Source organism: Heterodontus francisci, chromosome 9 (genome assembly GCF_036365525.1).
Source record: "Heterodontus francisci isolate sHetFra1 chromosome 9, sHetFra1.hap1, whole genome shotgun sequence".
NCBI classification, from domain to species: domain Eukaryota; kingdom Metazoa; phylum Chordata; class Chondrichthyes; order Heterodontiformes; family Heterodontidae; genus Heterodontus; species Heterodontus francisci.
In genome coordinates, this window is record NC_090379.1 from 15,351,326 (window position 1) to 15,370,101 (window position 18,776).

At 42.9% G+C, this 18,776-nt stretch overlaps 1 protein-coding gene across 3 annotated transcripts in view; it reads right to left on the reverse strand.

The window, feature by feature from the left end:
• Positions 1 to 18,776, reverse strand: part of LOC137373596 (neurexin-3-beta-like) — a 586,548-nt gene that overhangs the window by 124,520 nt on the left and 443,252 nt on the right. For all 3 annotated transcript variants that reach the window (XM_068038598.1, XM_068038597.1, XM_068038596.1), the window contains exons 4-5: positions 15,669 to 15,761; positions 10,777 to 11,090 (exon numbers count right to left, since the gene is read on the reverse strand). In XM_068038598.1, coding sequence (XP_067894699.1) covers positions 10,777 to 11,090; positions 15,669 to 15,761 — 407 coding nt within the window. The remainder of the gene's footprint in view (positions 1 to 10,776; positions 11,091 to 15,668; positions 15,762 to 18,776) is intronic.

The following is an 18,776-nucleotide window of genomic DNA, read 5'->3' on the forward strand; positions in this document are numbered from 1 at the left end:
CAACGGAACATAGGAAATAGGAGCAAAAGTAGGCCATTTGGCCCCTCGAGCCAACTAGATCGAGCTGATCTTCTACCTCAATGCTATTTTCCTGCACTATCCTCATATTCCTTGATATCTTTAATATCTAGAAATCTATCGATCTCTGTCTTGAATATACTCAATGACTGAGCCTCCACAGCCCTCTGGGGTCGAGAATTCCAAAGATTCACCACCCTCTGAGTGAACAACTTCCTCCTCGTCTCAGTTCTAAATGGTCTACCTCTTATTCTGAGACTGTGTCCTCTGGTTCCAGACTCATCAACCAGGGGAAACATCCTTCCTGCATTCACCCTGTCAAGCCCTGTAAGAATTTTGTATGCTTCAATGAGGTTGTGAAAGGTGCTATAAAAATGCAAGGCTTTCTTTTCTTTTACAGAGACTCGCTTCAGTTGTACAAATGCAACATTAAGCCCCACATAGTCTGCCTGACAGAATTGCCATTACGTTTTAAATTGTGAAAACAAAAATAGCCCGCAGCAAGCACAGATATACTTCTGCATGCTGTCCTGTAAGATCTGAGCTGTAGGTAATATTACCAGCATGCCCTGTATGAAAGTTGCCACTTTATCTCCTCTCACCACCTTCCACTAACTCGGAGGAACCATCGCTGTCAATCCCCTGCATTTCACCTCACTGAGTACTATTGGACAGGGCAATATTCTTTATCAGTAATAGGTGGACTAAATGCAATTCATAAACCTGCCAGAACCACTCCATTTCGACACAGTTCAAGATTTACGTTTGAAATGTGCTGAAGTACTGAGCTACATTTCCCCTTATCAAGATTTAATTTACATCTGAAACTTTTCTTTTAATTCAAAACCATCCTGGTTTACAGACCATTTAGATAAATATCTACTTCCCACCCACCCAAACATACACGGGACACAGCAGGAAAAGAAAGCCGTTTGCAATTGAAGCGAACCTGAGGTTTAACCGTTAGACTGCTAACAGGTGCAGAGAAATTCCTGGGGCTGACTGGCATGAATGTATTTTCAGTTTATGCATCTTAATTGCCTAATCCAACCCAAAGGGTAAGCTTGATAAGTACATGAGGGAGAAAGAAACAGAAGGATTTGTTGACAGGGCCAGATGAAGCAAAGTGGGAGGAGGCTCGTGTGGAGCATAAACACTCTTACAGATCTGATGGGCTGAATGGCCTGTTATTGTCCTGTAGATACTATGTAGTTAATCCTATGTTTCCTAATCCCTTGCTCCTTAAACTTGTCACTAGAATATTGAATATATCTGATCTGAATATGAAATATTTTTGAACAGTCGAATACAATTCGAATGTGGATTCTATTTCAATAGAAAGAAAGACTGCCATCTATATAGTGTCTTTTTTTGGGGGTATATATGCACAAATCGCTGAAGGTGGCCGGGCAGGTTGAGAAAGTGGTTAATAAAGCAGACAGGATCCCAGAGGCTTAGAGTACAAAAAGCAAGGAAGTTATAATGAACGTTTATAAAACACTGGTTTGGCCTCAACTGGAGTATTGTGTCCAGTTCTGAGCACCACACTTTCAGGAGGATATGAAGGTATTAGAGAGGGTGCAGAAAAGATTTATGAAAATGGTTCCAGGGATGAGGGACTTCAGTTATATGGATAGATTGGAGAAGCTGGGACTGTTCTCCTTAGAGAAGAGAAAGTGAAGAGGAGATTTGATAGAAGTGCTAAAGATCATGAGGGGAACAAGCAGATAGAGAGAAACTATTCCCATTAGTGGAAGCATTGAGAACTAGAGGTCACCAATTTAAAGTTATTGGCAAAAGAATCAAAGGTGAGGTGATGAAAAACTTTTTTTTACGCAGTGAGCGATTAGGATCTGGAAAGCACTGCCTGAGAGTGTGGTGGAGGCAGATTCAACTGAGGCTTTCAAAAGGGAATTAAATAAGCACCCGAAGAGAAAAGATTTGCAGGGCCATGGGGAAAAGGCGAATGAGCTAAATTGCTCTTGCAGGGAGCCAGCATGAACTCGACTGGCTGAATGGCCTCCAATGTGCTGTAACCATTGTACGATTCTTTGATTCGTGGCCTCAGAGCGTTCCAAAGTGCTTTACAGCCTAACACATACACACAGACACACACACACAAATGCACACGTACTCACAAACACATGCTCGTACACACGGACATGCACACAAAAAGACAGGCACACTCACATGAGGAGAATGGGAGTAAGTGGCAGTAAATAGAGTGCAACATGTTGATGTGAGGTTTTAGCACATGCTTTACATTTGTTTTGAGTCTGTCTGTTTTTAATATTCATGGTGTGAGGGATGACAATATGAAAGCACTCCAAATAGTTGCGATGCATTTATGCATCTTGGAATCTCACTTCTTCCTGCAGTTCAAGAAAAGATAAGCAGAAAATCTGTTTGCCTTTTATTGTCAGATAGCACAGTGCAGAGGTATTCTTTAATCTGATGCTACCTTTGATGTTGCAGAGCCCAAAATACCCGAAAGTCTGATTCGTACAATAATCTGAAGGTATTGAAAAGTGTCTAAGAAACTGTCTTTATTCCCATCTCTTATTAAAGTGCACCAAAACTGCAACACAATAAAAGCACAATTGAAGAACGCTACTGCATAATGACAATAATTATATAAAGACTTGTGGACAAGCACGCTAAAGTCGTGTTTCACTCAACACCATTAAGGTTCAATTTAGTGCTGCACCTTAATTAGACAACTCACACTTTGTCAGACAACTGTAACATTTAAGTGTTGAAAGCCCAGTGGTGCCAGAAATCCTACAATCAACCAAACAGAACCCTGTTCATTTTTAACCTCCGAAACAACAAACTGCCTGCAGAGAGTTATTGCTTTAATATTCTGAGAGAAACGGCATGGGTTGCTGAATGTCTTTCTGCAATGGTCGCAGTCATGCTGAGAATGTTTGTCAAATCCCATGACATTTATTGTCTTGCAGTAAAAGAGTGTTTATGACACTGTTATAATAACACAACTTCAAGGCTTGGAAATTGTTCCATACATCTCTTTCACTTCCAGAACGCTAAGCTGGAAGGATATCACCAAACATTGTGCTTCTGAGTGAGCTGTCAGTTCTCAAATCATTGGAGTAAGTGCAAAAAAATAAGATTTACAAGGATGGTACCAGAACTGAGAGGTTATAACTATCAGAAAATCAACAGGCCAGGGTTCTTTTCTCTAGAGAAGAGAAGGATGAGGGGTGATCTGATAGAGTTCTTTAAAAGTATAAAGAGGCTTGATAGGGTAAACGTAGAGCAGAGGTTACCACTTGTAGGGGAAACCAATACTAGGGAGCATTAATATAAGATAGTCACTAATAAATCCAATAAGGACTTCAGGAGAAACTTATTTATCCAGAAACTAGTTAGAACGTGGAATTCGCTACCACAAGAAGTGTTTGAGACCAATAACAGAGATGCACTTAAGGGGAAGCTAGATAAGCACACCAGGTAAAAGAAATAGAAGGTTACAATGATAGGGTGAAATGAAGTAACCAGAGTGGGAGGAGGCTTGTGTGCAGCATTCCTCAAGCAGCATTACTAGAACAGATTAACAGGTTGCTATCACACTGCTGTTTGTGGGAGCATGCTGTTAGCGAATTAACTGCTGCATTTCCTAAATACAACAGTGACTACACTTCAAAAACATCCATCATTGGCTGCAAAGCGCTTTGGGACCTCCTGAGCTTGTGAAAGGTGCGAGAGAAATGCAAGTCTTTCCTTTTGTTGTGTGCTTTCCCAAGTGTACATTCAGAAGGGGATTGGGACAATTCCTGTTTCCTTTTGCAATGTTTCTGGTTGAAAACTCAAAAAACCTCATGAATTAATGCTTATTGCGCTGGCCAAGGATTTTCCAGACCCAATGTGCCCTGATATTATAAAGGTGCAAAGTGGAAAAACTGGACTTGAATTTTTTAAAAAAGAGATTTTTTTCGGAGCTAAATTGTACCGCATTTGCCAAACTGGAATCCTGGGGGATCAGGTGGAGCTTCAGTGAAAAGTAAAATCAGACAGGGTGCAAAATCAATGTTCCTGTCTGTCATGCAGAACCCCACCTGCCAAGAATGAGGCATATTAATTTTGTCATATGAACATTGATTTTAAACTGTTGCTGGAGTGAAGAAATGACTTGTTTGAAGATCAGGAGACACTGGGCTGGAATGACATTTGCATACTAAGAGACGCTGCTTGTGGAGACAAAGGGCTATTCCCTGTTCCAATTAGCCCAAATGGATTTTGATCACCAGACATTGAAGGTGTAAGGAAGCGCATTCCAGGCCCTGCTAAGATGGTACAGTCCACAGAGCCAGGACTAGTTAAACCAGTTGGTCACATGACTAACTGGCTGGTCCCGTTTTTTTGAACTAGCCACAGGACAGTTTGAATTCAGAAGGCAGGGTGTAACTGAAGCTGGAGAAAGGAAGCCACTCTCTCTCTCACTTTCTTCCCAAGCCACCAGACCCATGGAAGACACATAAACCTCAAGAGAGAAAAGACTCCTACATTGGAACAAGTTGAAGCGTGAACTGGGCCCCAATGAATTGCAAGACTTACCGGCAACCAAAGACTCCACATTGAACTTAAAGGACTGTAACTACCAGATATTGCCTCAAACTTTCCCCCTTTATTCCTTCTACTTTTTCTGTCTCTATCTGCATGTGTGTTTATCGTGTATGCATGCTAGCGTGATTGCGCCGTATATTCGTAGTCGTTAACTGGATTCGAGTTTAAGATTAATAAACTTCTACCTTTCTTGTTTAAATCTAAGGAAACCTGTTTGATTTCTTTGCCTTACAATTGGAGCAGTGAACAAGGATTCACTAAGGGGGAGCTAAAAACTGTTTTGAAATTAAACCCTGTTACAATTAAACCAGGCAAAGGTTGAGAGGGAACCCCTCGACCCCTTCTCACCTGGTTGTAACACTGTCAGTCTCCTCAAAGTTGTTTGGTTTACATTTTTGGAATTTCTGCACACTCCATGTAAACTAACAGGCCCTCTGGTCCAAAAACAGGATGGTGCAAAATCTTAAATTGAGAGGTCTAGAATATCCCTGGCAGGTTATGGAGTGGGCGAAAGGGGTGTTTCCCCTGACCCACTGCTCAAAATGGCCACCTATGGTGGAGTTCTGCCCAAGTTATGGCAGGAGATCAGAAGCCAACCCAGCGGGAATACTACCTGTATTTCTTTAAGAGCTTCCAATACCCTGTACAAATAAGCAGCACACTTAGGGAGTGCGTGCGTGTGACTATCTGGGTTGAGTTGTCACCTTTAACACTCTCAGGAACATGAGTGTCTTCCTGATTGACAGGTCTCATGGCAACCCAATATATACACCTATCACAAGAATACTCCCACTAAAGATTGAAAATTAATGTGCATTTCAAGGTGAGGAATTGGAACCTATTTCTTTCCTCCTTTCTTTACCAAATATTCCCGTTGGAATCCAGGATGAAGATTCCGGTGATCATTGTGACTATTAACTTAAACATAGAGCACCCTTGTTGCTCATAAGGTGGCTGTTGCAGAACTATCTTCAGCCTGTTCACTACATGAAATTTATATTCATGCAGCCAAACAACAACAACAAAAACAACTGCCTTTCAGGTAATAAAACATCCCAAGGTTCTTCACAGGAGCATTATAAATCAAAGTATGGCACCGAGCCACAAAAGGAGATATTGGCCTGAATTTTACGCACCCCCCACCCCCCCTCACCCCGTCCCCGCAGGAGCGGGCTGGAGGCAGGGGCGTCGGTAAATTGACTGGGAGGCAGGGAGTGCCTTTCCTGACACCTTCCCGTCCCTGCTGCAATTTTACGAGGGGCGGCGGAGAGAAACGGCCCGCCCACCCCAGGCCAATCTACTGCCACTTAAGGGCCTCCTCCCGCCACCGCTGGTATATTACCGGCAGGTGGGCAGCTCAGGGCTGGGCGGCCTCCTTACGGGCTGGGGTGGGGGGGACCTACCCTGATTAGGCACCCTGTGCCCCATGGAGGGTCCCCCCCTCACCTGCCTTGCCGGTGCCCGGCCAATTGTCCCCAGCGAGCCCCCACACACTGTTTTTCCAGGCTGGTGTCTCTCTTGCTCCTCTCCCTGGCTGCAGTGCCAGCAGTGGCCACCGCTCCCAGTGATACTGTTGGGACTGAGGGCTACCAGCCCGCTGATTGGCTGCCGGCTCTCAGAAGCGGGACTTCTTGCCTCAGAGGGGCAAAAGTCCCGCCTGAGGCCAATTAAGGGCCTGGGCCACATAAAATTACAGCGTGGCTCCCAGGACTGGCAGAGGGCGGGGGGGGGGGGGGCTCGACCACAACTTTTTAGTCAGTGGGAGGGGCTCCAGCCCAATGTAAAATTCCTGCCATTAGGTCAGGTGGGTTTGGTCAAGGAGGTGGGTTTTAAGGAGTGTCTTAAAGGAGGAAAGTGAGGTAGAGAGGTGAAACAACAATATAGTGGAAATGCGTATCCATACACTTATGAATATGTGTATATAACACATTACATCCAGATAAGGGAAGGCATGGTTTACATACTAAACAGTGCTTACTCCAAACTGCCCATAGGAAAACACTGTAACCTGCATTACCATTTCTAACTCTGTGCCCTGCCAGTATAGGTCTGCAGCCAACGTTTTGCAGCTGCTCTGAGTGGCAGTCTAGGTGCAGGGCACTTTTCTATCTTCACATGATTAGCTGTTGCTGAATACACAGTGTGTAAGTTAATCTGCATATCACAGCCTTTCAAGTCATGGTGATTCACCAATTTAAAGGAAGAGAATCTACCAGCAACCACTTCAGGACGGACAACTTATTCCTTTCGTCTTCCTCTGCCCATTTCCTCCGACTATGTTTCATACCACTGATTATCCTTGCTTCACTCTGATATGCAAAACATGGCCCTGATCTCAGCACAGGGCACCAGTGTACCTTTTCCTATTTTACAGTGCAAAACGCCTGATCAAAGAGTGTCATTTTATGGTAAATTAGATATTTTTAATGTGATTTCTGATGAATTTACATCCTTTAGTAATCTGCCTAGAATTACAATTTCTTTCCTCCTCTGTAGAATTGTTTAGGATTTATTTCAAATGAAAAAAAGACTTGCATTTATATTGTACCTTTCACACGGTCCCAAAGCACTTTACAGCCAATAAAGTACTTTTGAAGTGTTGTCACTGTTGTAAATTAGGAAACACAGCAGCCAATTTGCACACAGCAAGCTCTCACAATCAGCAGTGAGATAACTAACAGGTCATCTGCTTTAGTGATGGTTAAGTGTTAAACATTGGCCAGGACACTGGGAAAAACTTGCCCACTCGTCTTTTACTGCCAGGGGGTCTTTTATGTCCACCTGAGGGGATAGATAGGGCCTTGGTTTAACATCTCAATTGAAAGACGGCAATTCAAACACCTCTGACCCAGAAGTGAGGGGGTAACCCACTGAGCCACACTTATAAAGCAATGAGAATGGACAACTAAAGTTTCTGTTCCTTTTCCGAAACGATGTTAACCAGATAAAGATCACCAACTCCAAGGCTGGGAATTTTTCCCAGAGCTGCTCCCACTCCCCCATCATAACTTTGCCAGAAGTGTGGTATAAACCCCAGGTATGTAAGCTGCGGCAACAAATAGGGGACAGTTCCAAGGAAATCCCTGGGCCAAGGTTTATATTAGAATCCCCACCACTCATTGAGGACAAGTCTTGCAAACACGATTTGCCAGCTATACCTGGTGCCCTGTATAATAGGGTGGCACTGTCATGAATTCCGAGGAATGTGAAGAGATGCTCATCGTATCACGCATGTTGTACAGGGAATATGGAAGGCCACTGAATGCAATTTAAACTGGAACTGTGATAAAGTTGTTTTTTTCTATTTGTTCTTGGGGTTCGAGCATTGCTGGCATTGCCAGAATTTGTTGCCCATCCCTAATTGCCCTTGAGGAGGTGGCAATGAGCCACCTTCTTGAACCACTGCAGTCACCTGACCTAATATCTCCTTATGTGACTCAGAGTCATATTTTGTTTTATGATGCTCCTGTTAAGTGTCTTGGAACATTTTATTACATTAAAGGCACTATATAAAATAAGTTGTTGTAAGAAAGTAAGAACATCACAAAATGGAAGAAGTAGGCCACACAGCTCCTTGAGCTTGCTCCACCATTCAATAAGATCATGGCTGATCCTCTACATCAACTTCACTTTCTTGCTCTACTCTGTATCCCTTGATTCACTCAGTGTTCAAAAATCTATTGATCTTAGTCCTGAATACACCCAACTACTGAGCAACCACAGTCCCTTGGGGTAGGGAATTCCAAAGATTCAAAACCATCTGAGTGAAGACATTTCTCCTCCTCTCAGTCCTAAGAGACTATGACCCCTAACTCTGGACTAGGAAACAGCCTCTCAGCATCTTCCCTGTGAATCCCTCGAAAGATTTTATACGTTTCAATGAGATCACCTCTCATTCTTCTAAACTCCAGTGAATATCGGTCCATGCTATTCAATCTCTCCTGATAGGACAACTCTTTCACGGCAAAACGTTGGCAAGTTGATTGAGCGTGCATGTAACAGTGTTCATTGTAAGGAACATAGGAGCAGGAGTAGGCCATTCAGCCCTTCGAGACTGGTCCGCTATTCTAGATCATGGCTGATCATCTACCTCAACGCCATATTCTCGCATTATCCCTTGATGTCATTAGCAACTAGAAATCTATCGATCTCTGTCTTGAATTTACTCAGTAACTAAGCTTCCGCCACCCTCTGAGGCAGAGAATTCCAAAGATTCACCACGCTCTGAGTGAAGAACTTCCTCCTCATCTCAGTCCTAAATGGCTTGCCATTTATTCTGAGATTGTGTCCCCTGGTTCGAGACCCCAAAGCAAGAGGAAACATTCTTTCTGTATCTATCCAGTCTATCCCTTTAAGAATTTTGTAAGTTTCCATGAAATCGCTTCTCATTCTTCTAAACTCCAGAGAACAGAGGCCCAGTCTCCTCAATTTCTCCTCATAGGACAATTCCACCATCCAAGGAATCAGTCTGGTGAATCTCCGCTGCACACCCTCTATGGCAAGTTTACCCTTCCTCGGGCAAGGGGACCAGAACTGCGCGCAATATTCCAGGTGTGGCCTCGCCAATGCTCTATACAATTGAAGCAAGACTTCTTTGCTCCTGTACTCAAATCCTCTTGCGATAAAGGCTAGCATACTGTTTGTCTTCCTAATTGCTTACTGCACCTGCATGCTAGCGTTCAGTGACTTATTGATGAGGACACCTTGGACATCAACACTTTCCAATCTCTCACCATTTAAGAAATACTCTGTACCTCCATTCCTCCTACCAAAGTGGATAAACCTCACACTTATCCACATTATATTTCATCTGCCATGTTCTTGCCCACTCACTCAGCCTGTCCAAATTCCCTTGAAACCTCTTTGTATCCTCCTCACAACTTACATTTCCATCAAGTTTTGTGTCATCCACAAGCTTGGAAATATTACAATTGGTCACAACATCCAAATCATTGATATAGATTGTAGTCTAGTAGGTACAAAGCAAGAAGGCAATTGCTATTTCAGAGAGAGCTGGGTATTCGTTTGTACATTGTCCTGGCATATACTTTACAGGGCTAAGTAAATCAGTAAATTAATCATTCAATGGACATCACAAGGCTCTTCAATTGCTGGAAAAAGACTTATAAATGTACGAAGAGTACAGGCAGGAATAGATCAGCAGGCCCATTGAGCCTGCTCACACCTCACGATGCCTGAAACATCATGATTAGACACTTCCTACTCCCGAACTGCAAGAAGGGAAATAAAAATCCCTCTCCAAACCCCTCTTTTCACAGACACCTTTTTTATACAAAGCGATCTGTGGTCCAGCCAAGAACTTGTCCAGTTCCCTCTTGACGTACAGAGAGTTAGCACCCACTATATCACTCACCAATGTATTCCAGAGGCTTACCTCTCTCTGGGAAAAGAAGAACTGTCTAATATTCAGCCTATTCCTACTCTTGCATGGTTTAAATGCAGGGCCCCTGGTCCTCCCCATTCTGTCAACTGATAGAACCCATCAATAGGTACGCAACCCAGCCCTTCCATTATTTTATAAACCTCTATCAGGTCGCCGCTAAGTCTACACTGCTCTAAAGTACATAGACCCAGCTCTTTAGGCCTATCACAGAATTGTAATATTTCCAAGCTTGTGGATAGAAATGATGAGTGAAATTTCCGCACAACAGAATGCCATTCAGCCACACATACCTGCACTGTTGCCAGGTCCACATGAGTCTGATCTACTCATTCTATTTCCCAATATAGGGATTTGATAGAATAGCTAAAGGGAAATTATTTCCTCTGGCAAGGGAGTTCAGAATAAAGGGGGAATTAGAGCCAGACCAGTTATCAGTGAAATCAAGAAGCAATTTTTAACACAATGGGTATTGGAGATCTGGAACTCTCTCCCCTAGTAGGCTATGGATGCTACGGCCAATTGGAGCTTTCAAAACTTAGATAGATAACATTTTTGTTTGGTGAGGGTATCAAGCAATCTGGAGAAAAGGCAGGTAAATGGAGCTGAAGTACAGATCAGCCATGGTCTTACTGAACAACAGAACTGACTCGAGGGTCTGAATGGCCTTCTCCTGTGCCGACAGAAATTTCATGCGGCCAAAACAAAGATTAAAAACCACTCCCCCCACCAAAGAAAATGAAACAATGTTCCGAATCGATAAGAGGAATTACCGGGTTGACCTTCATTGTTCCTCGGACCTTCCTGGCTGTAGTGGTTGCCATGGTTGTGGTCGTCGCCATGATAGTGGTGGACATTTCAGCCGGTAAGGTGGTCGCCATTGGCTGGTTGACAATCACTGGGGACACCTCTCCCACCAGCCGCACGGTTCCGTTGACCTTGACGTTGGGATGGTTTTCTGCCGCCATGTTAAGGACCTTTAAGCCATTGTAGTAAAGGCCAGACATCTGGCCCTGGAATGGGCGACTCCTATTCTTTCCCCCAATTGTGATCATAGCCTGGGTATTGAAGATTGTCAGCATGCGGCCTGGAAAAGAAAAGAGATATTACCACATTCATTGGCTTGGTTGTAATCCCATCAACACGTCCAGTCATACAAACGCACAGTAAGCATGCTGAACCTATCTCAAGATAAAGGCATGCATTTCCTCTTTCTGTCTACACATAATGACCTATCATGTAGTTTGTTTGAAGCATGACATGAAAAAACAGGAAAGTTGTTTGCTGAAAGGACAATCGCAATGCACACAATAAAAGCCTCGCTGTCAAGTTTATCTGCGTTGCACAGATCATCAATCATTTAGAGGCACTTTTCCTTTTCTCCCAAATGGAATTGAGATGCTCTCTGATTGGGGCTGATGTGAGAACTTTATATTATAGACATGAATAAATTAGGAAGCGTCTACCATTCTCACATGCACAAACACATACTTAGCGCTGAAGTTATGGGCCTACTGCCCAAATATCTCCTTATGTGGCCCGGTGTCATATTTTGATTCATAATGCTCCTGTGAAGCACCTTGGGATGTCTTATTATGTTAAAGGCATTATATAAACATATGTTGTTGCAGTAATGTAACAATTATGCTACAGTACTTTCATATATAGAGATAATATAATGTATATGAACCATATATAATGAATTACATATATTTAAATATGCAGCAAATAGAATGAAAGTATGAGGTTATTCACTTTGGTTGTAAGAATAGGAAAGCAGAATATTTTTAAAAGGGGTGGAGCTTGTGAATGTTGATGTTCAAAGGAACTTGGGTGTACTTGTACAAGGAAAGTTAACATGCAGGTACAACAAGCAATTAGGAAGGCAAATAGCATGTTGGCCTTTTTTTGCAAGGGGATTGGGGTACAGGAATAAAGAAGTCTTGCTACAATTGTACAGGGCTTTGATGAGACCACACCTGGAGTACTGTGTGCAGTTTTGGTCTCCACATTTAAGAAAGGATATACTTGCATTGAAGGCGGTACAGCAAAATTAACTTGGCCCCAGATCACTAAATTGGCCCCTGGGATGAGGGCTTTGTGCTATGATGAGAGACTGAGTAAATTGGGTCTATATTCTCTAGAGTTTAGAAGAATGAGAGGTGATGTCATTGAAACACACAAGATTCTGAAGGGGCTGGATAGGGTAAACACTGAGAAATTGTTTCCGCTGATCAGGGAATCTAAAACACTGGGGACACAGTCTCAGGATAAGGAGAAATTACCTCACTCAAAGGGTTGTGAATCTTTGGAATTCTCCATCGTTGAGTATATTCAAGGCTGGGATAGACAAATTTTTGATCTCTCAGGGAATTAAGGGATATGGCGAGCGGGTGGGAAGGTGGAGTTGAAGCCCAAGATCAGCCATGATCGTAGTGAATGGCAGAGCAAGCTCGATGGGCCATAAGATCTACTCCTGCTCCTATTTCTTATGCGCTTACGACATCAGTGGACCAATGTTGCATGACATTCCTCTGTCCGCCATTTTAAAGCTGTCATTAACCTGATTCTTTTATAAAGGTTTGCACCTCCACTAACATAGCTTGTAAAAAGATGTCATGCTGGGTGTGCTCTTATCCCCATTAATTCATCATTTTGGCCATCAGTGTGCATTGATGTAGAACACATCTGGTCATGTAGTTACACTGCTACCTGCTCATTACCGTAAAGGGGGCTGGGAGGTATATTGATGCAGAAGCAGCAGTGCACTGTGCGAGTCTGACGCCTGAGTGGCAGCTTTCACCACCCGATTTGAGCTGCTAGCTTGGCTGGTGGTGAGAAGGGCCCTCCCCGTCAGATTCTTCCTGCATGCCCGGAGTCTTACCGCCGCCGCACACTGCCCTCGAGGCGGCTACGATGGGGAAGAGACTGTCGCCCACCTCCTTCCGGAATGTGCCTTCACAAAGCAGGTCTGGAAAGAGATGCAGTGGTTTTTGTCGAGGTTCATCCCGAGCAGCTCCGTAACGCAGGACTCAGTGCTCTACGGGCTGGTCCCAGGGACACACACCGCGATAAACATCAACTGCTGCTGGAGGACCATCAACTCGGTGAAAGACGCAGTTTGGTCTTCCCGAAAATTGTTGGTCTTCCAGCACAAAGAGTGCTGCAGACAGCACATTCCAAGGTCCAAGGCTATGTGTTGAGGGACGCACTAAAGCTTGGGGCAGCCGCTGCAAAGGTTCAATGGGGAAAGGCCTACTGTGTAAGGCCCTCCGCCATAGTATACCGAGAGGCTGGAACATGTGTAAAACCCCTCGAGCTGTATGCACCAATGAATGTTCAACTTGTATTGTAAATGCACATTGTAAATATAACCTGCAACGGCAAGTGTAGTGAGGCACCTCATGTACTGTATTGTAAGAAATTGACCCGTATTGCACTTTATGTAATGTCAAATTTGAACTGTTATGAACAAAGTATATTTTTGGAAAAAAAAATAGTTTTGAAAGCGCTGGCTTAGCATTAAAACGTAACTTGTTGGCCAATGGGGCTCTGCACAGGCACACACTTGCACACTGCCAGAGGGTTCCTCCATCCCTCAGCAAAGTGGGACATGCAGCCAGGCAGTATAACTCAGGGCAGGCCAGCTAAACATTGCACTGTACAGGTACCATTGCAAGACTAGTGTACCCGTCACATAATCGCATTCTCAAGGAAGCTCTCAACGACATGTTGACATGGAAATGCTGAATTGGTAGAAAAATGATGCCTTTTGGAGACATTGGGATTTAATTGTCTTCACACACAGACATTGTTAGATCTAAGGGTGTGTCATGCACTCTAATTGTAAAACAGTTAACTGCAAGAATGTTCCCAATCACTAGGGAACGTTCCAACAGCTCATTAAAAATGCTCTTTTGTACATCCTACCCACTGTCAAAAATTACACTTTTACTCTCAATGCATCGCCATGCATCACAGTTGCATTTAAATATGTTTTACCTGCAGAAAGCTAATTCAAACCAATTTAACGTCATTTTTAAAGACTTCTTTCAACAATTGTTCATGATTTAATTACTTTGACAAAAGGACCACACTAAAACTTTGATCAAAAATTTAAAAGAAACAAGAAATCCCAAAAGCAAAAATCACTTTTGTAAAGCGACAAATAGTTAATGCAAGGGTGGTTCAAATTAAGAATGTTTGGTGAAAATTGCATGCTGATGTAAAACTCAAAGGCCTTGAAGTTATACTTTGGAACACGTAGCATATAAACTCTGAACATAAGATTTGAAACCCCTCCACCCACTCTGTGACCAGCTCTCTCTGCTCTGAATCGGACGTAGGTTCAAGCCCCACTCCTGGGACCTGAGCACACTTTCAGTCCAGTTACATTGTTGGAGGTGATGTACTAGAGATGAGAGGTTAAACCAAGGCCTTATCTATCAGTTGCCAACCCTCCAGGACTGTCCTGGAATGCCCCAAGAATTGGACATTAATTTCCAAGACCCTGCTGTGAACAAATCTGGAGAAAAGTCAAATGGGACAATAAAAAAAAAAAAATTCTTCATTTTCTTTGAGCATTTCCAGTTATTAGTTGTATAAGTATTAAGAATAAGGGGTCAGAGGAAAAGGCAGTTTGACGAACAGTCAATATTAATGCAATTAGGTAATCAAGAGTCTACTGGCTCTTCAATTGGCCACGGGAGGACGTGGCATCCGGAGGATAGGCCAATGACGAGTGGGCGGGAGAGTCTGAGACAGGAGATCATGTGATGAAACCTTCAGTAATACACCCAACTTGAGTTGATAACCCTAGCTCCGTCTACCTCTTCCAGGAGCCTTGGGCAAATGCTGAACATACCATGTAGAAAGAAGAGCAGGGGTGTTCTCTTCATAGCTTCTCCCCCTCAGCTAACATCACCAATAAACAGACTAAGCTGCTTGTGGGATCTTGCCATGTGCAAAATGGCAGCTGCCTTTATCTCTATAATAACCGTCACTGCGCATTCCGCCACAAGCGATTTGTAAATGCAAATCTTACTATGTTCTACATCATAATTTCAGGACACAAGTTTAAAAGAAAACACCAAATGTCTGAGCATCAAAAAAATTAAATATGAATATAATAACCATGCATGCATCCATCTGAATATTAAGTCTGAGTCATATTAACTTCCTTACAATGAGTGTTAAAGGGACTTTAATGATTAGGATCTTGGGTAAAAGGTGATATTAAGTAACACTTCATTTAGATTAATTTGAGGTTTCTTATAAAACATTAAATTCTTCAATTGGAGGTAAAGTATTCACTTTAAAAACAAGCTTATTTTCGACACATTTACCCGGTGAATTATCATGTATTATGCAAGTTGCAATTCACCTTTTTAAGAATTTCATGCATAATTTATTATGAAGCCAAAGGCTGACAGTCCCTTTAACTACAGTTTAATGATGATGAATTATAAAGTGATTTATCAATATAAAATGAAGTGAAGTTACTCTATACAAGTTATGTTACATTAAGTCAAGACTTTTTTTCAATATACAAGATTATTTTTAAGTTACTTTTTTCAAAGAAGACTTTATTGCAAGCTTTAGATGTTTTTTAAAAAGATAGAACAGAACAGAAAGCGTTAACGTTAAAGGTTTTAATGGAGTTTACCTTTCTCTTGTAGCCACTCATCAAATACTATTCCTCTGAATTTTTTGGGGATTTTCGTTTTAGCAATCGCCAGGCGTTCATTATCAATGTTTCCTTTAAAGTTTAAAGAGACAGCTTAAAAAAAATCTGGAAGGTCAAGGGTTAGTTGTGAACATCTTACATTTTAATTGCAATTTTTTTGTTGTGATTGAGATTTATAATGTGTAATATCACTGTGTCGAATTAACACACTTTTTTTAACTGACTCTGCAGACCCTCAGCATTAACAGAATGTCGAGTCTGCAATAACACAATTGCCACTGTTATTTTCCTCATTGCCTGTCAACAGAGGGAACCCTTTAAAGTTTTTTTATGAGGAGAACACAGGAGCAGGAGTAGGCTATTCAGCCCATCAAGCCTGCTCCACCATTCAATTAGATCATGGCTGATTATCTACCTCAACACCACTTTCCCATGCTATCCCCATATCCTTACCTTGGATTTAGAATTGTTGGATAACTCTTCCTCAGACTCTGATTCCCTAGTCCAAGCGTTTGTTGAGGGGGGTCGCAACCCCAATGGACAACTTTCTCAAGAGCCACTCAGGAATTCTCACCAGAGAACTCTGCATCCCTCCAGGTCTGGCCTCTTGTTCATCACTGATTTCCTTTGCCCACCATTGGTGGCCGTGCCTTCAGCTGTCTCAACCCTAAGATCTGGAATTCCCTCCCTAAACCTCTCCTCCTGTACACCTCTCTCTCCTCCTTTAAGATGTTCCTTAAAGCCTACTTTTTTGACCAAGCTTTTGGTCTCCTGTCCTAATGTCTTCTTATGTAGCTCAGTGTCTAATTTTGCTTTCCAACACTTCTGTGAAATTCCTTGGGATGTTTTACCATGTTAAAGGTGCAACATAAATGCAAGTTGTTTTTATTGCTACCGAGTGATGGCACTGGGGTCTGCACTCATTGGTCCCCTCAGGGAGATGGGAAGAATTGCTTTGGATATGAAGTGCGGTCATGTTGTAAGTGCATTCAAAAAAGAATGTGCTTAAAAATAAGTGGAGCAAGTTAACATCAATCCCCCACTCCCTACCCCACAACACGGTGAACTTCTGATTTCAACCATGTTTCAATGGATAGTGGGAGACCAACAGGAAGGGGAGCTTGGAGAAGAAAACCAGGATCAATATTACCAGCTCCGATCAACTAGGTACAGTCCTTCCACTTTCTTTTTGGACCTTGGGATAGCCCTGTTTCCTACAGATTAATTTGTGGATGTGGTTTATTTGGACTTTCAGAAGGCTTTTGACAAAGTCCCACATAAGAGATTAGCATGTAAAATTAAAGCGCATGGGATTGGGGGTAGTGTATTGCGATGGATAGAAAATTGGTTGGCAGACAGGAGACAAAGAGTAGGGATAAATGGTTCTTTTTCCGAATGGCAGGCAGTGACTAGTGGGGTACCGCAGGGATCGGTGCTAGGACCCCAGCTATTCACAATATATATTAATGATTTAGATGAGGGAACTAAATGTAATATCTTCAAATTTACAGATGACACAAAACTGGGTGGGAGGGTGAGTCATGAGGATGATGCAGAGAGGCTTTAGGGTGATTTGGACAAGTTGAGTGAGCGGGCAAATGCATGGCAGATGCAGTATAATGTGGATAAATGAGAGGTTATCCACTTTGGTAGCAAAAGCAGGAAGGCAGATTATTATCTGAATGGCTATAAACTGAGAGAGGGGAATATGCAACGAGACCTGGGTGTTCTCGTACACCAGTTGCTGAAGGTAAGCATGCAGGTGCAACAGGCGGTAAAAAAGGCAAATGGTATGTTGGCCTTCATAGCGAGAGTACAGAAGCAGGGATGTCTTGCTGCAATTACACAGGGCCTTGGTGAGGCCACACCTGGAATATTGTGTGCTGTTTTGGTCTCCTTATCTGAGGAAGGATGTTCTTGCTACAGGGGGAGTGCAGCGAAGGTTTACCAAACTGATTCCTGGGATGGCGAGACTAACGTATGAGGAGAGATTGAATCGGTTAGGATTATATTTGCTGGAGTTCAGAAGTGTGAGGGGGGGATCTCATAGAAACCTATAAAATTCTAACAGGACTTGACAGGCTAGATGCAGGAAGGATGTTCCCGATGGTGGGGGAGTCCAGAACCAGGGGTCATAGTCTAAGGGTGTGGGGTAAACCTTTCAGGACTGAAATGAGGAGAAATTTCTTCACCCAGAGAGTGGTGAGCCTGTGAAATTCGCTACCACAGAAAGCAGTTGAGGCCAAAAAGGAGTTAGATATAGCTCTTGGGTCTAAAGGGATCAAAGGGTATGGGGCGAAAGCCGGAATAGGTTACTGAGTTGGATGAACAGCCATGATCATAATGAATGGCGGAGCAGGATCAAAGAGCCAAATGGCCTACTCCTGCTCCTATTTTCTATGTTTCTATGTGTCAGTTGTGGCTCAGTGGGCAGCACTTTCACCTCAGAAAGTTGTGTGTTTAAGACCCAATCCAGCGTCTTGAACATATATCCAAGTTGACTTTTCCAGTGCTGCACTGTTGGAAGTTCTGTCTTTCGAATGAGATGCTAAACCAAGGCCACATCAGCCCCTCAGGTGGACGTAAAATATCCCATGGCACTATTTCAAAGAAGATCACGGGAGTTCTCCCCAGTGTCTTGGCGAACAGTTATCCCTCAGCCAACACCCAAAACAGATTATCTGGCCATTTATCACATTGCTGTTTGTGGGAGCTTACTGTACGCAAATTGGCAGTCACATTTCCTACCTTGCAACACTGACTGCACTACAAAAGTATTTCATTGGCTGTTGGGCCGTCTGGGAGGTCTTGAGGTCATGAAAGGTGCTATAGAAATGCCAGCTCTTTCTTTTTCACAAACTGCTCAGTGAATTAGAATAAATAATAATCAGTGATTCAATTCAAAATCCTGAACTCCCTTCCTAACAGCACTAGGGCAGCATAGATTTATACCCAAAGGACTGCAGCGGTTCAAGAAGGCAGCTCACCACCACCTTCCCAAGGGCAATTAGGTATGGGCAATAAATGCCAGCCTAGCCAGTGATGCCCACATCCCATGAACGAATAAAATATAATCTTCACACAACA